Source organism: Polyodon spathula, chromosome 22 (assembly GCF_017654505.1).
Source record: "Polyodon spathula isolate WHYD16114869_AA chromosome 22, ASM1765450v1, whole genome shotgun sequence".
In the NCBI taxonomy this organism is placed as follows: Eukaryota; Metazoa; Chordata; class Actinopteri; order Acipenseriformes; family Polyodontidae; genus Polyodon; species Polyodon spathula.
In genome coordinates, this window is record NC_054555.1 from 19441878 (window position 1) to 19468188 (window position 26311).

The 26311-nt window shown below is 38.8% G+C and overlaps 1 protein-coding gene across 5 annotated transcripts in view; it reads left to right on the top strand.

Moving 5' to 3' along the window:
• Nucleotides 1-2783: 2783 nt before the first annotated feature.
• LOC121297376 (CXXC-type zinc finger protein 5-like) overlaps nt 2784-26311 on the top strand; it is a 32865-nt gene continuing 9337 nt past the window's right edge. The window contains exons 1-2 of one of the 5 annotated variants that reach the window (XM_041223666.1): nt 2784-2955; nt 15128-16002. In XM_041223666.1, the coding sequence (XP_041079600.1) occupies nt 15256-16002 (747 nt within the window). In that variant the 5' untranslated portion in view covers nt 2784-2955; nt 15128-15255. Of the gene's footprint in view, nt 2956-4139; nt 4409-4506; nt 4768-15127; nt 16003-26311 lie in introns of those variants that run through there. The other 4 variants (XM_041223668.1, XM_041223663.1, XM_041223664.1 and 1 more) reach the window with 4 other exon arrangements.

A 26311-nucleotide genomic window follows, 5' to 3' on the forward strand; every position in this document is an offset into this window, starting at 1 on the left:
AAAAAATACCAGCAGCCACTGTGAAAAATATGCTGGCGTTTTAAATAAGGGAGAGGTGCGTCTGTGCTCAGACGCTGAGAAACATTAGCATTTGTTTTCATATGTGTTACCAGATATAGCAGATATATCCCAAACAAAACAGCCCGCCCGTTTAAAACTAATTGGAGCCGTTGCATGTCAAAATTCCATTGCTGTCCTTGTTCTATTTAGTAGTGCCAACTAAACAGAACCATACCAAATTGGCACAGTAAGGTAACGGACACCCACCGCGTGACACCGATGCCGGCTGCTCATTTGCATGTTCTGTGTTAGGGTTTCAAAATGCTGGCAAGGATAGAAATGCACGCGGCACCTTCTTCCATCTTTTCCGGGAGGTTTGGTGACTTCTCTTGAAAACACGGTCTACAGAGTGACCATGTTTTAGGAGAGAAGGGAGAGAGGGAGAATGCAGTCTGGATAATGCAAGATACGGTGAAACCAGGCGCGGTGCCAGTACAAAAGAGACAGTCTTTCCTCTGAGGGATTAACGAGCAATGCGTGTCAACCCTGTTCAAGCAGCGAGAGGGAGTGAAACGACCATTGTGCGCTTATCTTCCTGGCTGCGTTCTTGTTTATTAGCCGCGGCCAAGAACTATGCTGGTCATAAAATGTGTTGACTCAGTTTAATACATAGTAAAACAGCTATTACACATAACAACGCCCAACGCCCGAATGTGGATATCGACCCATTAAAAATGGAGGTCCAGTATGACAATGCATTAAGCAATATGGTGAATACACTTGGATCGATATGACTGGTCAATGATCTGCAGAGCTACACGGTTCCTGATCTGCCGTGGCAGTTTAAACACCCACTCAGTAGACAAGACAGGATAGCTGTAACAGATGTTGGCCAGCATTATTATTATTATTATTATTATTATTATTATTATTATTATTATTATTATTTCATAAGGAATATCATATCTATACGCTCTGAATATCATTTCTTGGGCAGACTGTCAGTAACAGTTTCTCAGCCACGTTCATTTTTCTTTTCATTCCAGGGTTAAGGCTTGCCTGGAACGACACGTTGTCAAGTTTCATAAACGGGTGTGGAGTGTCTTATAATAATTCTCGCAGCCACAACTACGAACGCGCTGCACCACCAATACAATATGTTTTCAGGTAACTACAATCTGAATATGCCATTTCGAAAAATGAAAGCAACATTGCCATCACCTGTTCCTCTTCTTTATTATATTTAAATGAAAGCAACATTGCCATCACCTGTACCTCTTCTTTATTATATTTAAATGAAAGCAACATTGCCATCACCTGTACCTCTTCTTTATTATATTTAAATGTCGACATTTTGTGAAGGGTAGACGCCAGGCTTGGATTAACTATTCACACAAGCGTTTGTTTAACCCCCCGGGGTGTGTCTGAGTCACTGTGTGTTAAGGGGTTGGAACTGTGTAGTGCACCAGGGTCATTATCTCCCATCTCCCCCAACCTCCCAGATTCTCTGACATGGGAAAAAAAAAACAAAAAAAAAAAACGCCTTTGCAATACCTCACTGAACGATACACTGCATCGTACCGTTGAAGTAACATCAGCGACTATAATGTACGTCGTTAATCGATTAACTTTGCACTGTGGGCGATTGCTGTTGAATTAGCGGGCATTTAAATGGAAGCAAAAGAAATGCTTGAGACATCTCACTTGCTGTATCAAAGACTAGACAAAATAACCCTATCATAGGTTGCCTGCACTGTAAAACCACGTTTAAAGGTATTCAGCAGATTCTAAACACATTTCAGTGTTTAGTAGTTGGCCCACAAATACACAAGTGCACTATAAGTAAACCTATATAGACAGTAAAATGTGTTTAGAAAAAAATGTGCATTCGAGTGAATTGTTAAACATTTGAATCACTAAGTGTTTCTGTACCACCATTACAGTGGCCTGACTGAGCGCTCACAATGCTTGCCTAATGGTCGGATTGCGTGGCCATATCAAATCACGACACTTCCTAGCAGTAATAATGACATGGTGTGCCTTGGAGGTTACTGCTGCTCACCCGACTGATACAGCACACCCCACACAAACTACTGTTCCAAGATACTCTTTGTGTACAGTACGTCATATCTAAATGTGATGTAAAGGCAATTAAGTTTGCAATTGGAATTTGTAAGCATTATACACAATTTAACATGAATAGAAAATAGTATATTAACTCTAGTAAATAATGTTTACAATAATAAAACAATCATAAAAAATAATAAAAACATACATAAAGTGACTTTTTTTCATAAGACACTGAGGGTAGTAAATACAGTAACAAGTAATAGCTGAGCAATAATGTGCGTTATTGCAGCCAGAGCCAGTGTTTGGAGAGATTAGTGTGTGTGTGTGTGTGTGTGTGTGTGTGTGTGTGTGTGTGTGTGTGTGTGATTCTGCAGCCTGCCTGGCTGGTGGGGTGCTAGCTAGCAGTGAGTTATTTTTCCAGCTCGAAGCCCCAGTCTGTGCAGCACGATCGATTCACATTGATTGTCCCTGACGAGCTGCTCCACTTTCCAGCCAATGTCAGCTGTCTGCGATCGGGAAGGAGAGAAATGAAGGAAAATCTCTGCCGCCCTGGCGGTGTCATTTCCACACACTTCAGCTGGCAGCCTGCCAGCAGACAAGGGCAGCGGCAAGAGGTGGACTGGACTTCGAGACGAGTGAGAGGGGAGCCTGATAGACCTGTCCAGCACTGTACTATACACATTCAAAGCACGACTGACCAGCGTCTGCGTCTAGCATCCTGGGTGAAAATAAAACAAATTCCTCACGTTACAGTTCAAGCAATTCGTAATAACGAGGCTTATCTGCATCGATTCCTTTAATTAGATGATGGATTAATACGTCTTTAACACACGATTTCTTTCTGGAGATATCAAAATCATCCCTTCAAAGCGAACAATATAGCAGGTAATACATACACACGCAGTTAAATAACATAAAATGATGCTCAATAACAAAATAGTATAAAGCAGTTGCATAGCATTAAAATATATATATTCAAAATGTTGCACATTTAATTGTAAGAAGCTGTCACACTTATTAACAATAAAACAATATTATAATATGTAGCGACATAATAATATGACTACAGAAACGACTAATTCTGATGCCGAAATGCATAAACAGCAAACTAGCATTACTAACTCGCAAGGATTTGTGTGCGGTGTTAGAGCTGAGCGGGGCGCAGCAATCCGCACTCGATAGATGTGGTTTACCTTATCCTTTGTATTCTGCCACTAACGTATATATCCTGTAAAGAAACAGTGAGCTGGTGAGTAGAGGTTATTCGCTGAGGTTTTATTACCCTAACAGGCCTTGCCATGCAATCTTAAACTCCCCATTTACATAACAAAGAAAATATGTTTTTGTTATAATTAACCGTTGTTTAATTAGGGAATGAATATACCGTTTGTTTTAAATAGTTTGTTTAATAGTCGGAGTTGTCCTTAAATCAGGCATTTCTCATTGTTTATGTACAGTGGTTATTTAAAATACAATATGTTTATTTAACCTAATAAACATAATTGGTTTACTTTAGCTGTAACTTTATACAGTTACTCAAATATGCAAATAAGAGTTATTAATTATGGATTGTATTTCACGGAGGTCGGCATTGCTTATACTTTCGGCCTCCATATTTTCTTGTGGCTGTACTCTTTGATAGATGAATGGTTTACATGCTTGCTCACACAAACACATTATCCAGCATTAGTTTGTTTACATTATTTCAAAGGCACATGTGTTTTTTTTTTTTTTCATATCCAGTACAGTAATGTGTTAACACAAAACTTGTTCTTAAGGAGGCATGACAAGCTAGTCAACCTGCAGATCTCTTGAAAATAAATCATACCGTAAGTTATTGAGAACGATGCTGCAGCTCCAAATGTAGACACCAGTGAAATAGTCAGAGCTACATTTAACAGTGTTACACATGAATAAAAGGGCGCCTGTTTTCATCCACACGTACACAGAAACGGTAAACAACACGTTACTACAAAGAACCCGTTGTCAAGCTGTGCGTTTGTGTGTTTTTCACTTCGGTGGAAAGTCCAGTTCGGTTTTTATGAGAAGCTCCAGAAATCTCTGAAATGTGTTTGCATGTACTTCCCGAGCTAGCTGGGATGTAGAGGTAGGGTTGCTGGACTCGGAAGGTTGGAGCCCACTCGTTTGCCTACAAGAAGTGCGTTTTACATTCATTTATCATTCCGATGTGCGCGCTTTTATTTTGGGCGAGAGTTTCAATATTTCTGGTGGGTGAGAATGTGTTTTTTCCCTTTCTTTTTGACATCAATCTCCGAGGCTGCAGCTGTGTGAAGCTGGCTGGACTGGCAGATCCCTCCCCTTCGGCTGGATTGCTTTGGTAGGTGCGAAAGAAAGGCCTGTGTTTGCAAATATGCAGATACAGAGGGGGAATCACAGTTTGCTGAAGTCTGAAAGTTGGGATATCATCTTCCTAACGATCAAGTTTTCAGGGAAGTCGGTTTAATGTTTTTTCTTAACCCCCAAAAACCGCGCTACTGCAGATATTGTGTTAAGGCGCTGCAGGCACGGTTTCAGACCACTGAATCTAGACAAAAGAGATTTTTACTTTCATAAATTGGGAACAGTGTGCACCTTTGTGTAGGAAATCCTGTTTTGTACAAAACGCGTCATTTCGGTTTAATGAAAAGCTATCATGTTCAGATTTTTTTCCTCTTTGTATATTTGAATATCAATACAGTAAGTTGACCACCTTTTATTATTAATATTCAGTGAGAGAGTAAGTTTTACATTAATATCACGCGCTGCTGCAAACTTACTCTTCTTTGGCACGTGCCTGCTGTAGTGCAAATATAAATTTGTATTTAATACTAATAATGATGATGACTCGATTTTAAACGTTTATAAAGCAGTTTGCCAATACAGGCGTTGCAGTGCATAAGGCGATGTCTTGTGTATGTTTCACTTCTTTTTGCGCTGTGGTTATTTTACCTGCTGATGCTGTATCCGCATTAAAGCACCCTGTATACATGCATGCAGTCTAGCTCAGGGATTGATTGCAGACAGGAATGTGCCAATCTTTAATATTATTGCCGCAATCTGGCGATGGTGGAGGTTGTTGTTATTGACGTGGTTAGAACAGAAGCAGGTCTGACCATTGGACACAAGTGACAAGACGATTTTTATTTATTTTTTCTTTGTGATCGATAAGCAGGATTATGAAGTTGTTATTTGAACGGTTTTGTTATTCTTAGCGCGTTTGTTATCCACCGGCATGTTTTCATATTCTTAAGAAGCTAACGTGTGTGTAGTCTGCATTGCTAAACTAATGAATATCATTCTCGACTAGTAAACCTCCCACGAGATGACGAGGAACTACTGCTCTTCACGGCTCGTGCTATGGTTCTCAGTTGCTTTTGTTCCCCCGGCAGAAGATGAGAGAGAGAAAAAAATAAAATAATTATTAATATTTTGTGTTACATTTTTCTTCTTACCTTGTAACTGCAAAGACACTGTCGATCAAAGTACGTTTGGGTTTAGAACACATTTAGTAATAATTCGCTAATTCACACCGGAACACATGGGGTGGGGGCAGGAGCCAAGCTTACCCTTCTCGCTCAGCTAGTTTTGCGCAAGTTATATCCCGGTGTAGTTTCTCGGTTTGTCGCGGTGTTATAATTATGTTGGTATGCAAACTGTCTAACATTTGCTGAATTGATTAGAAATCAGATACCATGCGCCTGAACCCCAACTAACGCACTGTATCTCGCTGAATAATTTCCAGGAGGATAGCTACATATAGTTTTCAATGAACTTGTTAACGTTATAAATATAAATTTGCAGTCGTCAATTTAACATTATATTAGCATATATATATATATATATATATATATATTATATATATATATATATATATATATATATATATATATATATATATATATATATATATATATATACACACACACACAGTACCAGTCAAAAGTTTGAGTAGACCTGCTTGAAACCAGGTTTTTCATGATTATCTATGATTTTAACTGTATAAACTTGTCTATAAACACTTAATATTTCATTATATTATACGTGTACTTATATAAGCTGATAATCATACGTGAACTGCATTAAAAAATTACATTTTTAAATGAAAATGTAAATCTTGTCAATTTCAATGAAATAGTCACCCAAAGCAAGGGGATTTCAGTCTGAAGCCCAAGTCAGTTAAAAGTCTGAAATGTGTATAACACGGTGTTAGAACACTGGCCTAAGTATAAAAGTGTCTTTGTTAGATGTTCTCTGAGTTAACTAGCATGTTACCTAATTAACCTTTTGTCACCAATTACTGTTAACAGGTGAGGGTCCATGATTACTATAAATATAGGTAGCATAGGCACAAGTTTGTTATTCCTGAATGTAAGGGAGCAGAAAATGGCAAAATACGCTCAGTTAAGCAAAGAAAAAGGACAGTCTTTAATTACTTTAAGAAATGAAGGTCAATCTTTAAGACAAATCACAAGAACTTTGCAAGTGTCTGTAACTGCTGTGGCCAAGACCATCAAACGATTTGAAGGAACTGGCACTCATGAGGACCGAACAAGGTCAGGGAGGCCAAGGGTGACCTCAGAATCAGAGAACAAGTTCGAGTCACAAGTCTGCGAAACCAGTGATTAACTGCCCCAGAAATACAAGCTCAGCTAAATGCTACTAGAAGTACAGATGTTTCAACATCAACTGTTCAGAGGCGATTGCGTGAAGGTGGCCTAACTGGAAGAATTGCTGTAAAGAAACCATTGTTAAGAGTGCAGAATAAGAGGAAGAGACTTGCCTGGGCTACCCACGAGTGCCCTACACCTCTGGGAATTGCTGCAGAAGAGCTGGGAAGACATGTCGGGTGATTTCCTGCTGAAACTTGTTAACCGAATGCCTCTTGTTTGTGAAGCTGTTACTAAGGCAAAGTGTGGCTATTTTGAGGAATCTGAGATTTAGAGACAATTTTCAATTTTCTTGAACATTGCTTTGATACTCCTTATGTTTTGTTTTGTATATTGTAACATGTGTTTTCATTTTCAAGTATTTACAGTAAAGTATGTGACGTAAAACATTGTCAATTACTTATACTTTTTTTTTGATCAAGTTTTCGAAATATAATATATATATATATATATATATATATATATATATATATATAATATATATATATATATATATATATATATAAATATAATATAATATATATATTATATAATTTGTTGGTTAAACTAAAAAGATATGGTATGTATTTTATTTTGCTAAGCAATGGTGGTTAATAGTTTTTATAAATGTGAAATACTGCAAGTTTAGAATTAAATAGTAATTGTGGTGGCTTAAAGTACAAAATAGCAAAACAAACAAAAATTGGTGTCCTTGGGAATGTTAGGATTTTTTTACTTTCATAATTGCATTTGTAGTTATAACAGTTACTGTGGTTATAAGTATCCATCCTTAAAATGGAACCTGTATTACTAAAGTAAAGTAATAAAAATACATATACACACTACATATAGTAAATACAGAGTGGGAAGGAGGCGGATAGTGGGAAAGTATGGCCTCCGAGAAAAGAACTGTAGTTACCAACAGGGGACTGTAGTGTCTGAAGCCACAGGCTAAAAGCATTGCCTCCTGCAGGGAACTATAGTTCTTGCTGGGGAACCTTTAATTTCCCACAATGATCTGAGGTCTAGCCCATATTTGTTTTATGAATCACTCCTGAAAGTCATGTTTTTGAAGTCCATAGCTCAGACTTATTCACGTTTTCTTTTGGTAATAGAACTGCCCGTCATGACTTTCTCACTGGCATAGAATTCTTGGAGGAGTCCGTTGAGTTTGTAAATGTTGTATTTATTTACATCATCAAGTTGAATTTGTTTTAGGAAGTCAGAAAACACTACAAGCAAAGTTTTTATGGTGATTTTAGTGTTTGCATCATCTTTGTTTTGTCGTATATTTTGTAATTCATTTTCTTTTGTCCGCCGTTCTGCTGTGTTGTGTGTCGAGAGGAAGGACGTTCAGCAGGATGTCGTAAATTTGAGCGAGTTTGACCGTATTAGCAGTGTCACAGGGGCAATAGTTGGATCTATTTTTGGTCATGTGATCAGATTTTAACAAATCACATGCCAGAATTTCTAAGGACTGATCCAGGAATATAATTTTTACAGTACACTGTGTGGCCTTCTCATTAGTCTGCTATTGATCTACTGTATAAGGACAGTGCAGACCGTTTTCGATATTTAGGTGAGAAAAATCAGACTAAAATTTTGATTAAAAGCTAGAGTGGTGAAACTTGTCAGTCCTGAGTTTCGAAGCTTTACCTCCCATGAATGTCAGTCGTCCAGTCTCTAGATACTGCGGCTTTAATTATTTATTTATTATGCCCTGCAAGGTATCCCTACCTTTTAACAGTGAGAACCTCAATAATGAAAACACATAGAGAAGAGCAATTGTGCTGTATCCGCGTGGCTATGCTGTAGCATATTATATGTTATAAATGCCTTAGACATGTTTTAAAAAACAACAACAGCTTTGTATCCCATTAGAATTTCTCAAGTTTACAGAGATTTAATTTCAAAGTGTTACAGTAATGTGTAGCGCTTGCACGTTTACTTTAGCCAAACAGCAACCCAATCAGAAACGCAAGGTCCTGAGCTTATGAGAAATCTCTTACAACGTGTGGCCAATGGGTGATGGTCAGAGGAGGGCTTTGCCAGAGTGGAAATAATTTCATACCCCTTCTACAAACTGAAAATGCAGGACTGTAACTGTAGTGGTACACATTTCTACTGCTGCTTTGTGTCTTATGAGGGAGTGATTACACTTATACGTACATTAAAAAGACAACACAATCGGCTACAGTTTCTCAGAGAGTGGTTTACATATTCAGTGCTCAGGAAGACCTCTGGGCTATATTCACACAGCTTTCACTCATCAGTTGTTTAAGAATAAAATTAAGTTTGATATTTATGAAACAGGCCTTTACTGAAGAAACCACCAATAGCACAGAACAGTTTCAGGAATTTCAAACCTGATTGTATTCATAAAAAAAAAAAAAAACCTTCTTTAAATAACTCCGGAGTTAAGGCTTTGGGAATAGGAGGCTTTCAGTTTAAAATATTAAAGATAGTAACCAGCGATATCAGAGGTGACAGTAACAGGCTGCTTGCTTGTGTGCTGCAGTGTATTGATAAAGCTCAGGCAGCTTCACTTTCACAGCCTGTGTGTTTGCATCCTGTGCTAGTGGCTTCATCGCTGTTGTTAAACTGGAAAGCAAAGCAATAATATTCCATACTTATGACTGCAGTTATACATAATTGTAGAATCAATATTAGATAATAGCACCAAAGTGTAAACCAGTATCTGTACATTGAGCAGAAGTTTCATCACCACAGGATGCACTTTCGCTGTCCAGTTCTGGAAACTACGTTTGTTGTATGACTGTATATATGGCTCTAGGAACATCTATGTACAGTGTGTGGGGAATATTGAAAGAGATAGTTGCCTTTAGCAGATATAACACATACTGTACACACCCTATAGATATATTGTACCATGCTTGTTTTAAAGGGCTATCTGTTAGTGCCAGGGTTCTAATGTTACTGTTTAGAGTCTACATACAAACAATGGGGCCCTTGTGGGCTGACTGTGTCCATTCACTCTGTCACACTCTACATGGTGAACAAGGTAACTGTCTTCACCAGACTTTCCTTACACACTCCTAACCACACTAGGGCAGGAACGATAGTGTTTTTTTTTTTTTTTTTTTTTTTTTTTACTATCGATGCATCATTTTTTCAGAACGCAAAAGAAACATGTAAATAATAAATATATATACACCCACCCCTCATTGTCGCCCCTCACTATACTGAGGATTCGGATTGGACCTGGAGCTGGCTCCTCATTTTTACTGTCTAACTGCATATGCCTTAGCTGCAATATACATAGGCACTTACAATTACTGTTCATTTTATTTCGTACTGCACATCACAAACAAAAATATACAAAACAATTAAAAACAAAGCATTACTATCGTACTGTTCTCATGTACACATATTGTACAATAACACAAAGCTAATTAAATATCTACTTGCTGAAGCGGTTTTTATTTAAGCCAACGAGGTGTTCACGTGTGGCAGCAATGCACTAGCAAAAGCCACAATGCAGTGACGACAGCTCCCTAGCAACAAGCTTCCTATATTGTTGTTGGGAATGGATTATTTCAGTGCAGCAGGTTTGTGCAATTGAGAAAGGAGAGGAAGACTCATGAAATTAATTGGAGACTGAAGTTGATGAGAAGCATTTACCCTCTGCTGTACGATTTAAAACTGTATGCTGCTTTTTATATGAAAAATAAGGAAAAACAGGTTGTGTAGAGGATTTATACTGGACCCTGACTCCCTCGATAAAACAAGGGAGTGGATGTACAGTAATTTATTTGTTAGCCTACTTGCTTTTCTATGGGTCTCGCTATATCGCGGCCCTCGATATAGAGCGGATTTATTTTGGACTCCAACACCCGCGATATATCAAGTGGGTGGTGTATTTTCATCAAATCTAATCACGAAAAGTAAATGTTTCTCCAGCTGAACTTAAAACTACACTTTCTAATTATGTCTAGTCACACTGTCGGCGAGGTTCCCCCACAAAAAGTTAATAAAACTTTACAAATATTACTGTCTTACCTTAAGATGTCTTGACAGCAACTGGATTAGAGAAGAGAAAAAAAAACTCCAACAGGGAACATAAGAATAACTCTTTACAAGTCCAGCGTAGCAAAATCGGTGCTCTCTCCAGAGCTTATTTCCTGTGTATACTAAGAAATATTATTGCACCCACATTCCAGTTTCAAAGAAGAATCCCTGCTTTGCTGAACACATGCTCACACGGGGCCGATGTTGATACTTAACATGCTCTTTGCCAAGGCTGCTAGGTTGGGAAAGCATGTCTGGTTATTTTTCTCCCAAATCAATTCAAGAAGGCGTTCAAACATATAATAAACTTTGTTCCACATTTTTTGTACACCCTGTATTAATTTGAGTGGTGCCTTTTCTGTGTTCAGCATTTGTTTGTTTCCTGTTAAAGCACTTGCTGCCAACTCACTCTTTTGCAACCAGTCTCCTTGCTGCTGCCACTAATGTATGGACTTGTCGTACATCCTCCAAGCTTTTCTGAATGCAGAGATTTATATTGTGCTGTGCACAGCTTACACTTGCCACGCTACCAAAAAGCACAGCATGCTCACTTGCAGAAAGCAAAGACATTGCTCTGCACACGTTGGCTGCATTGTCATAAACACAAGCTATTACCTTTGTAGCCACTTCAAACTCTGTGTTTATCGACTGATCGCTTCTGCTAAATTCACAGCTGTGTGTCTCGTGTAATTTTCGTGTCGCAATACATTTGACTCGTTCCGAGTTTTGCTTAATTTAATGACAGGTGACTGTTAAAACGCTTCTTGTGTCATGCTTGTTCATACATCGATAGTGATGGACATTGAATTACAGTCCTGACTTAAATCCTGTCAAAGCTTTTCTTTTGCACGTTCGTGGTCCAGAGTAGTGAATTTGGAGATTGTCTTTCAACAGGACATTTCATAGCCTGGAGCAATATTCAGTCAGATTTTTAAACACATATTTCTCTACTATGCTAACAGGTCTGATGGTATTGCCGCAGGTTAGTGGTATTGGCACAGAAGCTTAATAAAACTCCACAAACAGCGCATTTTACCTTTCCATTTTGTTATTTTGTAAAAAATAAATAAAAAAATTGAAACGTTTGACGGCATTATTTAAAATTAAATTAAATCAACAATTTAACTAGCAAAATCTGATTCTGAAATGCATCTCTAGCCTCTTCTCCTAAGTTTTTTTTTTGTTTAATTTTTGTCACCTTTGCTCTGAAAACATATGTGCACATAGTGTGGGTGGGGAGGTTTTTTTATTATTATTATTATTTAAAGGAATCAAAGGAAAGACAAGGAATAAGTGTGTAGACGTATATATTGCCAGTCCTAATAATGCATTTTTTTTCAACCATCAAGGGTTATTTTATCCATTGTTGGTTATTTTATCCATGGATGGTTATTCCAACGATTCGATGCATTGATGCAGAGTTCCAGCCCTAAACCACACTGCTGCCGTTTTGATAAACTCATTTTTTATAGAAATATTTTTAACCTGTACAAAACGTGGTTATGAAAACCCTTTCCTCTGCATGTGCGTACACTGTTTTTAATTAGCTTTAAAGTTGAAGGGAGTTTCATTGAGGGACTTAGTACGACAACCATACTGGTATTGTGAATAAAGCATGATAGAGACTAGGCTGTGGAATACAAGAAGCGTGCTCTCTGATTTAAAGAGTAGAGTAGCTTCAAAATGCACTTAATTTAAATTTTACTGTTCCTTTGTCGCTTTTTGTTCTGAGTGCTTTATTGCAATCACTTTCAGCAATTCTAGGTGCTTTAACCTGAGTTGCCTGTCATAGACATGTGTAGTGTAGGCTAGGTCAGCCATAGTGTCTTTATATTAGTAAGCACTTCATTGCCAGCAAAACAAAAGGAAATTGAAGAGCAGCTCCTGAACTGTGTGTGGAGATTTTTAGGAAAGTGTGATTTTTCACAATTTGATAATTCACAAATTTGTTTAATTTGTTAATTTGTGGCTGAGTTGTGTGTAAATTGTACAGGTACTATATTTGACTCTGTAAGAACCCATCACGAATTTACTATTTTCAATATTTAGTGTTTTTTGATGTTAAACTCAGGTGAAAAAAAAAAAAAAGTAAATTAAAAAATTGCAATAAGACCCACTCAGGTGATAGTAAACATCGTAAAAAAGTAAGGAAAACCATTTATTTGAAGTTACTTGCCAATTGATAAATGAATACATTTTTGACATTAAAAAATATCATGGTTAATTTAGTTTTCTTGTGGACAAACAAGTTAAGTCTGTAAATCAATAACCACTAAGAATGCATCTTTGTAGAACCTAAAACCTAAAACCTCTGGTTCTAAAGGAATACTGAGGAAGAAGCCTTCTTTACTGAGCTGTGCTCTACAGTATTGTAGTTCAGAATGTGTGCAGACCCTTGTTTACTGAGCTGTGCTCTGCAGTATTGTAGATCAGAATGTGTGCAGACCCTTGTTTACTGAGCTGTGCTCTGCAGTATTGTAGATCAGAATGTGTGCATATCCTTGTTTACTGAGTTGTGCTCTGCAGTATTCTAGTTCAGAATGTGTGCAGACCATTGTTTACTGAGCTGTGCTCTGCAGTATTCTAGTTCAGAATGTGTGCAGACCCTTGTTTACTGAGCTGTGCTCTACAGTATTGTAGTTCAGAATGTGTGCAGACCCTTGTTTACTGAGCTGTGCTCTGCAGTATTCTAGTTCAGAATGTGTGCAGACCCTTGTTTACTGAGCTGTGCTCTGCAGTATTCTAGTTCAGAATGTGTGCAGACCCTTGTTTACTGAGCTGTGCTCTGCAGTATTCTAGTTCAGAATGTGTGCAGACCCTTGTTTACTGAGCTGTGCTCTACATTATTCTAGTTCAGAATGTGTGCAGACCCTTGTTTACTGAGCTGTGTTCTGCAGTATTCTGGTTCAGAATGTGTGCAGACCCTTGTTTACTGAGCTGTGCTCTACATTATTCTAGTTCAGAATGTGTGCTGAGCTCCAGGGTTTCATGATGTGTGTTTTAGTGAGATCCCAAGTCATTGTTTTGTTACCAAAACTTAAAGCATGTCAGACTACGCACAAACAGGTCCTGCCTTGCTTGATGATTAGTTAAAGGGAATGGCAATATGACATCAGTGTCCCATGTTAACTTGACATGAGGCTGTCATTTTGTGAACTTGGCAAACAGTAATGAAGCTGGCTCAGGACAGGGTCCTCCCTAGCAGTTTGAATACTGTTACACAAAGAAATGACTTGAGTGTAAAGAGATTCTGGTTTTCATACTGGAGGACAGAGTGTCTGGCATTGCACTGTTTCGATTCAACACTGCTGAGATCTGCAGGACCCAAGGGGACACACTTCTTAAGGGTTTGTTTTGCCAAAGGAATGTCAAACTAATGTTACCAAACTAGGATCAAGTGAGCCAGAAGGTTAATGTTAACACTGAAAGGTGTTTCCATAATGGTAACGTTAAGAATTTCTTATCAACAACAATGGTGAACATTTCAGACACATCAATCCCAATTTATGTCTTCTGTATGAGTCTTATACAAAGAAGGTTCCAGTGTTATCAAGGCAATTCCCAGCGAAGAACCACAAACTAACCTAAAAAACAGAAAAACAACACTTAATCTCTATTGAAGAAGAGACATACAGAACTAGAATGTATAAAACTGGGGGGGCTGTCTGAATCATTCATAACACAATTGACAGACTCGCAGGAATACTTTTTAATGCCTCTGTTTATTAAAGTTGAAATATAAATAACATTGTCAAATAAAAATACATGCGTGATTATTCCTGTTGGTATTGTTTACGTACCTTTACTAAAAGTGTTATCAGCACAAATCAAAGGGTCTTCTTCACAAACTTGAAGAACTGTTTTAGAGAGTCTTCATTCTTCATTGTTTTTCAGTTGACAGTAATTACAAAACAGAAGTGAAAAGGTAACATGGTATTAGAATTTTCACATAATACATTTAAGTAGAATCTGTGGTGACTGTGAGTAAAGTTGTTATTTAAAAAGAACTATTGCATACAATTCACTAATTTCTTTAAAATTTATTAAACTGGGAGCTTGACACCCGTGCAATCTGCAGTTTAGCAAGCGCAACAAAAGAATCAGCACACTGCCATCTGGTGCATTCCAGAGCAAGATGTTATTCCTTATCAGATGCTGATTTGAATATTAGGTGCCAAATTTTAGTCACGGTCACATTTTCTTTAGAGCTCCATTCACTTACTGACACGCCGTATGACAAATAGCTGGACTGTCTGCTGTAACAGTATAATGATCCTCAGCTTGTTGCTAAGTTTCCTGAAACACTCTTGCAATGATATGCTTTTTCCAAACAGAAACATTAAGGAGATTTTGTTTGTTTTTTCTCTTTCGTTTTCTTTCAGCTGTTGCATAAAGGACGCCGATTATGTCAGCAATCTGAACGGCAGTCCAAGGTTGTTGGGATAAAAGACTGACTTGTGGAGCCATTGTTTTACCTGCTAGCTGGATTCCTCGTCCTGTGTGTAATAACATGTCTAGCGGCCATCAGGAAGGAACCAGCAAACCCGATGCCCTGGATAACATTGACGACGCTCAGCCCACTGTCACAGAGAGGAGAAACAAGAGCGGCATCATCAGCGAGCCTCTGAGTAAAAGTCTGAAGAAGTCTCGTGCTTTGTCACAGTACTCCACCGTCGGCAGTGCTAGCTCTTTAAATGGACAATTACACAAAGGAAGCAATGTGGAGAAAAGCAGCACTACCTCCACAACACAAAAAAACATTGCGCAAGTGTTGAACAAATTGGAAAGGGCATCCGAAATCACAGAAGGACAGAATGGGTTACACTTCTCCCAGGCAGCTGAGTTGCTGAAACGGGCCGGGGCAGAACACATGCTTCTCCCGAGTGACCAGGCACCTGGGATCAGTGACATCGAGGCTGTCACGGCCACAGAAGCCATGAACAGCCCTGCCGACTTCCCCTACATAGGGGGCTTTCCTTTCAACCCCGGCCTTTTCATCATGACCCCTGCCGGGGTGTTTTTGGCAGACAGTGCACTGCACATGGCAAGCTTGGCAGAGTATCCCATGCAGAATGAATTGGCATCTGCCATTAATTCTGGGAAAAAGAAAAGGAAAAGATGTGGGATGTGCCCTCCCTGTCGCAGGCGGATAAATTGCGAGCAGTGCAGCAGTTGTCGGAATCGTAAAACAGGCCACCAGATTTGCAAATTCCGAAAATGTGAGGAACTTAAAAAGAAGCCTTCAGCTGCCCTGGAGGTAAGAGAGCTTGTAGAGAGAGGTTAGTGAGTCCTGGAGAAGTATGTATAAGAAATAGTGTGTATGCTGGGCATTTAATTTTGAACTGCTTTTCCCTTTTTATTTCAAACAAGAATGAGTTGCTAAGATTAACCCTATTTGTCATCTGACTGCAGGTTAGAAACCTGCAGTAATGTTGCACCCAGTCCAGGGTTTTAGAACTAATCTTGATTAAGTGTATATTTTAATCAGCAGCTGGGTTTGAGCTATCAGGCCCCTCACCTATAGCTTAATGAAGAACTAAAGTATTTGTTCAGGCCCTGCTCATTTCAATACCTAAACAATGGGAGTTCTGTGCAGTGGTGCAAACTTGAGTTATAGCTTTACCAAAGCATGTAGCATTTAAAACACAGCTCCTGGGTTTCACTTACCCTACTATATATTTATCAACATACTGGCTTGTTATTTATTATATATTCTATTCACACATGGTTTAGCGCTTTGCGGTCCTAAGACAGACCCGATCCAACACTACAATTTTCCCTTTCCAGTCTGATTTCGGACCCTGCCCTTCATCATCAAAAAGACGTAAAGCACAGGTCTTTAATCATTTTCTCTCCGGAAAAAAACAGAGAAAACCTTTGAATGGCTGAGTGAGCCAAATGAAGCTGAATAAAAGGGCGTATCTGATAGCCCTATGCACCACAGAGATAACCCAGATAGATACTTCTGCCTCCAGCGCTCAAAGAATATCACGAACAGAATACTACAAATTTGCAGAGCTTTCTGAGATGTTATTGTAATAAAATAATGACTTGGATCGCATTATTGAGGAGTTTGGTGATAAATCGAGTGATCAGGAGAGGGTTTATCAGTGTGCACGTCTAAAAGAGGTATGTAAAAAATACAGTGAAAAAGGTTTGGCTGGAGATACAGCACTGAGTGTCCTTTTGTGATTCAGTGCCTTTTAAACCAGTGTTACTCTGAAAAAATATATATTTTAAACTGCTTGTAAAATAAACAGCGCGTGTGAAAATAAATTGGACCTGATGTGCCTGACAAGCTCTGAATAAATGGACCGCTAAGGGTTAAGATGCCCTTAAACAATACTTTTTTAAAATGACACGTGGTTTCTTTTTTATTAGCGATTGATTCATTTTAACATTAAATATGTCACTGTTTTTCAACTGTGGGAACAGAGGAATAGTAAGCAGGATGTTGGGAGAAAGAGTGTGTTTGGGTGTGGGGGGAGGGAAGGCGCATGACCTCATGTGGGAATAAGCTTAGGACAGTGTGAACAAGACACTTCTTCATACAGAGAGTGGTTAGGGGATGGAATGGGTTACCTAGTCATGTTGCTGAAGGAGACACGTCTTCACACAGAGAGTGGTGAGGGGATGAAATGAGTTACCTAGTCATGTTGCTGAAGGAGACACGTCTTCACACAGAGAGTGGTGAGGGGATGAAATGAGTTACCTAGTCATGTTGCTGAAGGAGACACATCTTCACACAGAGAGTGGTGAGGGGATGGAATGGGTTACCTAGTCATGTTGCTGAAGGAGACACATCTTCACACAGAGAGTGGTGAGGGGATGGAATTGGTACCTAGTCATGTTGCTGAAGGAGATACATCTTCACAGAGAGTGGTGAGGGGATGGAATTGGTACCTAGTCATGTTGGATCTTAAGACCTAACTTGATAAAGTTCAGAGATTTCCTTTAGTATTTCTAAATTCAATGTGTTTAATAGTTCTGGATGACCTATTATTTCAGTACGATATCAGGTACATGAATACCACTGTCTAAACATCACTAAATCTGCTGAGTGAGTGCAACGCAAGTAGATAATCTAATCAGTCCATGGAGCTTGCGTGCCAATACCAACGGTTCTGATTTAGGTTTGGTTGACCCAACAGATTCAATGATGTTTAGACAGACAGGTTTTTCACGCACCCAATATGATATGGAACTGTGTGGCCAGCACTGATTCAAAGAGGGAGGCACAGCATTGTACACAGATGTAGGGTTATAAAATGACAGAATATTGGTATGAGTAGAAGTGAATGGACAGAGGTTGAAGACCGAGGTCCCTTAAAGCACTAAGAGTGTCCATATAATCCAGAGAGGCATGCAGTCTTCAAACTATTATAAACTGCTTTATTATTAATATACAAAACTCAGCTATATATATATATATATATATATATATATATATATATATATATATATATATATATATATATATTAGTGCCTATAGAATCTACACCCCCTTTCAAAATTTTAACCTTTTTTTCCTTATAGGAATTAAAATTCATAAAAATAGTTTTTTTGTTTTCATTGATCTACAAATTCTACCCCACAACTTCCAAGTGAAAAAATATATTCTAGAAATCTGTAGAAAATTAATTAAAAATAAAAACTGAAATAGCTTGGTTGGATAAGTGTCCCCCCCCCCTCGTAACAGCAATCCTAAATTAGCTCAGGTGTAACCAATCGCCTTCAAAATCACACACCAAGTTAAGTGGTCCTCACCTATGTTAAATTGTAGTGATTCACATGATTTCAGGATAAATTCAGCAGTTCCTGTAGGTTCCCTCTGCTGGGTAGGGATGAAACAATTTTTCGATAGTACGATATATCGTGATTACGAATATTCGTGATAATCATATCGTTGACATTTTTTAATTATTCCATAATCGTAGAAAACGATAGTCACATACACGTGGCTGGAACCAGAACAGACGCTGTTCTCTCCAAAATAAGGGTAATCATCGGTGTGTACTACGGCTGCTGCTATGAACACCCTACCTTGTTGGTATTTCTACCAGACAAACAGTTGCTGTGCGCTTGTTTTCCTGCTCGTGTTAACTAGCATCTGATTTGCTGGGCCCATCCCACCAGCGAATAAACTGTTATATAATGAATGTTTAACAATTTTCAATAACGTTAAAAATAAATAAATAAATGATCAGTGGTGTTAAACGCAATTCTGGTAATTATCACCTATTAGCTGGTATCCAATTCAAAGTTTTTTGTAAACTCGTGTCTAGTTTATGTAGCTTACATTCCAAAGTACTGTAATCTGTTTGGAATATATATTTTAGTACCACTCCTGTAGTATGTTAAACTTGCTAGGCTTGTTGCGAGTGCTGTGCTTTGTATTGTTTCTTTTTTTTCTCTTGAAGCTACCAAGGCGTAATTACCTAACGCATTCAGTTGCTGTGCACAAGCTTTTACTAAACTGCAATCATATTAAAATGATAATTTCACGTGAAGAGGAATGCACTGAAAACGTATGGTACAATCATTGATATTTATTAGAACGAGTGCGGTGCCCTCCTTATACTGGCTTCTGGTCCACCCTCAATTATCAGTATATAATTTCAGTATATTCATTAAAATGTACACGTTTTATGTTGTTATGCCACCAGAAAAACAGGCTACCTCGGGCAAAGCTGATAACGGTATTGAAATGTGTTTTCTTAAATTATAAATGAAATACCGACAAAAAAGGAATATGCATAAAGAACATCATGCCCATACTGTTTTATTCCATACTTACAGGTTAGTTTAGTATAAAATAATTTAATTATTTTGCAGACTATTTTAAAAAATAATTCAGAATAGTTAGCAGTATGTGTGTAAAGCAAGTACTATAAATATATTGAAAGAAATACAAATGCTTCATATTTTGTAATTATGTACTGTTTCTAAGTACATTTAAATAAAAAAAAAATGTGGAAATAAAACAGGAGGAAAAAAAGCTTGCAGTCCCATTTTGACAGACTTAAATAAAGGTATCATGTTTTGCAACTATTAGATGGTAATATAAAGACCATTTCTTTAAGATTATTTTTCTTCCACCTGTGTGTGCTAGTAATTTTTTTCATTCTTGCTAGAATCTTGCTCTTTTTTAAAGTATGTAGGTTCCTTGTGTTGTAGACCATATTCCACAGTGAAAAAAAAGACATAATTTGTTATTTTTTTTTTTCTTTTTATTCAGTTAAAAAAGTAATTGAAAAATAACAGCTAATCGTGTATCTTGAAAGAGTGGGCTCTCAACTATTCGTATCGTGGAAATTTACTATGGTTTCATCCCTACTACTGGGTAATGCATTTCAAAGCAAAGACTCAACCATGAGCACCAAGAACTCCAGGGCAAAGTTGTTGAAAGGCACAGATCAGGGGATGGGTATAAAAAAATATCAAAGGCCTTGAATATCCCTTGGAGCATGGACAAGACGATTATTAAGAAGTGGAAGGTGCATAGCACCACCAGACCCTGCCTAGATCAGGCCGTCCCTCCAAACTGGATGACCGAGCAAGAAGGAGACTGATCAGAGAGGCTAACAAGACATCAATGGCAACTTTGAAAGAAACTTTTATGGCCAAGACTGGTCAAAGTGTGCATGTGACAACAATATCCCATACACTCCACAAATCTGGCCTGTATTTCACTCAAGAAAGACCACTTTGAATACTATTTGAAGTATGCAAAAAAAAAACACTCAGGTGATTCTATAGCCATGTGGCAAAAAGTTTTGTGGTCTGACGAAACTAAAATGGAACTTTTTGGCATAAGTGCAAAGCATTATGTTTGACGCAAACGCAACACAGCTCATCAACCAAAGAACACCATCCCTACTGTGAAGCATGGTGGTGGCAGTATCATGTTATGGGGATGTTTCTCATCGGTAGGGACTGGGGCACTTGTCAGGATAGAAGGGAAAATGAATGGAGCAAAGTACAGAAAAATCCTTGAGGAAAACCTGCTGCCCTCTGCAAGAAAGCTGAAACTGGGACGGAAGTTCACCTTTCAGCATGACAGTGACCCAAAGCACACAGCCAAATCTACACTGGAGTGGTTAAGGAACAAAAAGGTAAATTTCCTTGAGTTGCCCAGTCAGAGCTCAGACCTAAATCCAATCAAAAATGTGCGGCATTACTTGAAGATTGCTGTCCATCAACGCCCCCCAAGGAACTTCACAGAGCTTTAACAGTTTTGTAAAGAAGAATGGTCAAATATTGCCAAATCTAGGTGTGTAAAGTTGGTAGAGACCTATTCCAAAAGACTCTGTAAAAGTTATACTGTAACTGTATAGTATTAACTCAGGGGGGTGGAGGAAATGGTTTCAGCCTGGGTGTACTCAAAGTGGTTTAACTTGTAGATTATTTCCCACAGGTATATAAAGACTTTCAAGCTGCAACTCACATAGTGATACAACAAAGCAACGATGAAGACCATGGAACTTTCAAAATAAGTCAGGGATAAAGTGGTAGAGGCACAGAGCAGGAGAAAGGTAGAAGAACATTTCAAAGGTGCTGATTATCCCTCTCAGCACAGTGAAGTAAGTAAGTAAGAAGTGGAAGACGCATCATACTACCCAGACACTACCCAGACCAGGTCGCCCTCCCAAACTGAGCAGCCGGGCAAGCAGGAAACTGGTTTGGGATGTCACTCTGAAGCCAACAATGACCTTGAGAGATCTGCAAAGTTCTGTGTCTGAGATGGGAGTCAGTGTTCACACATCAACAATAAGCCGGTCCTTACACAAAGTTGGCCTGTATGGATGAGTGGCAAGAAAGAAGCCATTTATTTAGGTGTCATAGCAAAAGGGATGAATACTTATGCAATCAGTTATTTTCTGTTTTATATTTGTAATTAATTTAGAACAATTTTTAAATTTTATTTAGATTTTACATTGTGGATTTTTTTTGTGTTGATCAGTGGCAAAAACTCCTAATGAAATCCATTTTGATTCCATGTTGTAACACAATAAAATGTGGAAAAGTCCAAGGGGGTGAATACTTTTGAGAGCTACTGTATCCAAAAAGACTCATAGCAGTAATTGCTACAAAAGGTGCTTCTACCAAATACTGACTTAAGGGACTGAATACTTATGCAACCAGTACATTTAATTTTGTACATTTTCTTTGCAAGTTTTGCTGACATATAACCACCTCCTCATATGACAGTGTTCAGTTTAACCACTACAGCTTTGCGTAAAAAAAGTTTGTTTGAATAACTGTGCATAGACTATTTGTAATTCAACAAAATGTGACATTATTGGTAGGGGATGAATACTTCTGCAAACCACTGTATGTATGTATGTATGTGTGTGTATACATATACAGTGCCTTGCAAAAGTATTCAGACTCCTGACCAATTCTCTCATATTACTGAATTACAAATGGTACATTGAAATTTCATTCGGTTCGATATTTTATTTTAAAACACTTAAACTCAAAATCAATTATTTTAAGGTGACATTGGTTTTATGTTGGGAAATATTTTTAAGAAAAATAAAAAACTGAAATACCTTGCTTGCATAAGTATTCAACCCCCACACATTAACATTTGGTAGAGCCACCTTTCGCTGCAATAACAGCTTTAAGTCTTTTGGGGTAAATATGTACCAGCTTTGCACACAGTGTCGGAGTGATTTTGGCCCATTCTTCTTGGCAGATTTGCTCCAGGTTGGACGACGCTGGTGGACCGCAATTTTCAAATAGTGCCACAGATTCTCAATGGGATTGAGATCAGGACTTTGACTGGGCCACTGTAGGACATTCACCTTTTTGTTCTTGAGCCACTCCAATGTTGCTTTGGCCTTGTGCTTGGGATCATTGTCCTGCTGAAAGGTGAATTTCCTCCTAAGCTTCAGTTTTTTAGCGGACTGAAGCAGATTCTCTTGCAGTATTTTCCTGTATTTTGCTCCATCCATTCTTCCTTCTACTGTAACAAGATGCCCAGTCCCTGCTGATGAGAAGCATCCCCACAGCATGATGCTGCCACCACCATACTTCACCGTAGGGATGGTGCGTCTTGAGGCATGGGCAGTGTTAAGTTTGTGCCACACATAGCGCTTCGAGTTTTGGCCAAAAAGCTCTTTCTTGGTCTCATCTGACAACAAAAACTTTTCCTGCATCGCAGCTGGGTCACTCTCATGCTTTCTGGCAAACTCCAGATGTGCTTTCAGATGGTACTTTTTGAGTAACGGCTTCTTTCTTGCCACCCTCCCATACAGGCCAGTGTTATGCAGAGCTGTTGATATGGTTGGCTGGTGCACCATTACTCCATTCCCAGCCACTGAACTCTGTAGCTCCTTCAAAGTGATTGTTGGCCTCTCTGTGGCTTCTCTCACAAGTCTCCTTGTTTGAGCGCTGAGTTTTGAGGGACGGCCTTTTCTTGGCAGTGCCTGGGTGGTGTGATGCAGCTTCCACTAACTGATTATTGATCCAACTGTGCTCACTGGGATATCCAAACACTTGGATATTATTTTGTACCATTTCCCTAATCTGTGCATTTGTATTACTTTATCTCTAACTTCTGTAGAATGCTGTTTGGTCTTCATTTTCCTTCAGATTCACAGCCTTACCAGTGATCCTTCAACAGTGGGGTTTTTATCCACTAAATGTGACAGCAACTTTAATGGTTCACAGGTGGAGGCCAATGGTGAGGTAAATGTGTCCTCATTAGGGCAGTTTCTTTCATCGGTGCAAACTGGGAGCTTCCACAGCACAAGGGTTGAATACTTATGCAAGCAAGATATTTCAGTTTTTTATTTTTCTTAAAAATATTTCCCAACATAAAACCGATGTCACCTTACAATAATTGATTCTGAGTTTCAGTGTTTAAAAATAAAATATCAACCAGTGTGAAATTTCAATGTACCATTTGTAATTTGGTAATATGAGAGAATTGGTCAGGGGTCTGAATACTTTTGCAAGGCACTGTATATGTTATGGTTCCTGTGTAAAATCAGTAAATCTACAGAGTAACCGTTTTTTGTGTAGATTTACCAACTCAGTGGTCAATACATAAAATATCAAAGGAGATGGTAGTTAATGCTACAGTAGTTAATATTACAGCATGTGAGGTGAATTCAGAAATAAAGTAACATCAGGGAGCTTAATCTTTCCAAACTTCACTTCCCTTCTTGATTAATAATAATAATAATAATAATAATAATAATAATAATATAATAATAATAATAATAATAATGTATGGATTTAGCAGAGACCATGTATTAATGTTTTTTCCTATATATAGGCATGATTAGAGACAGATTCCTGCTTTATTTCTAACCACTGTCTTTTTCATTGTATGATTTTTTAAAGTAGAGAATGTCATCTGTGCTGATATGGAGAATACAGCACAGAAAAATTGAAAGCAGCACTTTCATGGAATGTGACATGGAATACCGTAGGTTAAACATGCACTCTGATTGGCTGAAAGACCCTGAGCAGTCTATAATGTGAAATGTAGTCAGGGATGATTAAACTGCTTGACCCAGGATCTCACCTTCTGGACCATCAGGTCAATCAGAGCCGGGGGGTGCAGGTCCAGCGACCCACAGAAGAGAGATACAATGACAAAGGAGGCAGGGAGAGACTCAGAACAGTGAAAGGGGAGCTTGTCTGTACAGGATTGGTTAGTATACGGACTGTACCCAGCACCTACAATTACATCAAGCTTCCAATTCATGAGAAATGATTATCAACTATACAAAGAATCATAATTGCATTGAAAAGATACAGCTATGTACAACACAGCAGCAGCAGTATGTTTGTTATAAACTCTGTGCAGGCAGCAGCAGTAAGTAGTATGTTTGTTATAAACTCTATACAGGCAGCAGCAGCAGTATGTTTATTATAAACACTATACAAGCAGCAGCAGTAAGTAATATGTTTGTTATAAACTATGCGGGCAGCAGCAGCAGCAGTATGTTTGTTATAAACACTGTGCAGGCAGCAGCAGTATGTTTGTTATAAACTCTGCAGGCAGCAGCAGCAAGTATTATGTTTGTTATAAACTGTGTGCAGGCAGCAGCAGTAATTAATATGTTTGTTATAAACTCTATGCAGGCAGCAGCAGTAAGTACTGTGTTTGGTTATAAACTATATGATGTACGTGTTCTGTGAATCAGGTTCAACAGTATTCTGCCTATTTCCAAGGATATAATGCTGTTAGTCTGAGGCTTCAATTACTAATAGTGGATAATGATTAGGTGGGAGGCACCTGTGGAGCCTCTCTTGACAAGGGTAGCTGCACCAAGAGAAGCCATGTAATGAGGCTGATCCAGTGCGGTGCTTTTGAACATTGTTTAGCAGCCTGTGAAGCAGTATGGAATTACATTGAAGCTGCAGCTTCATGTTCAATCTGTTGGTGTCACAGTGTGCCATAGTTTAGCCACTCAGGAACAGAACTTGTTAGCTGTCCAGTTTTATACATTCCCAAGCTTCCTCTCCTGGAAAGCTGCTTTCTTTATCAATCTGTCAGCCACATGCAGCTGAATGGGGGTCTCTGACAGCCTGAGCTACAAAAACACATGGAAAGTACAATTTGTTTTTTTACAAAAGGGCAATCACAGCAGGTAAGCCAATTGAAACTGTATTTTACCTTTTGAAAAATTGAGTAAATTACATGTTGCAGTAAAAAGCTTTGAAACCGAACCCTCATGCCAATGTTAATGACAGAGCTTGTAGATGCTGTTCCTAGTGTGTGTATAACAATTTGTAGATGCTGGTCCTAGCATGTGTATGACAGAGCTTGTAGATGCTGGTCCTAGCGTGCGTATGACAGCTTGTAGATGCTGGTCCTAGCGTGCGTATGACAGCTTGTAGATGCTGGTCCTAGCGTGTGTATGACAGAGCTTGTAGATGCTGGTCCTAGCGTGCGTATGACAGCTTGTAGATGCTGGTCCTAGCGTGCATATGACAGCTTGTAGATGCTGGTCCTAGCATGTGTATGACAGAGCTTGTAGATGCTGGTCCTAGCGTGCGTATGACAGCTTGTAGATGCTGGTCCTAGCGTGCGTATGACAGCTTGTAGATGCTGGTCCTAGCGTGCGTATGACAGCTTGTAGATGCTGGTCCTAGCGTGTGTATAGCTTGTAGATGCTGGTCCTAGTATGACAGCTTGTAGATGCTGGTCCTAGCGTGCGTATGACAGCTTGTAGATGCTGGTCCTAGCGTGCGTATGACAGCTTGTAGATGCTGGTCCTAGCGTGTGTATGACAGCTTGTAGATGCTGGTCCTAGCGTGTGTATGACAGAGCTTGTAGATGCTGGTCCTAGTGTGTGTAGATATCGACCACCATAAAATGTTTTCATGGGCGATAACGTTCTACCCTTATATGGTACTGTAGTATGCATCTGTAAAGCCGACGTCGACGATAACGGATGCACGACTGCTCTGAAATCATCCCCTGCAAGGTTTGTAAAGTAGACACTTGTAGCTGGTCCTAGTGTGTGTTTTAAATGGGTATTGCAAGACCCTTGGAATATACCAAGACATCATACTGTAAAACAGGACGTCGCATCGGCTGC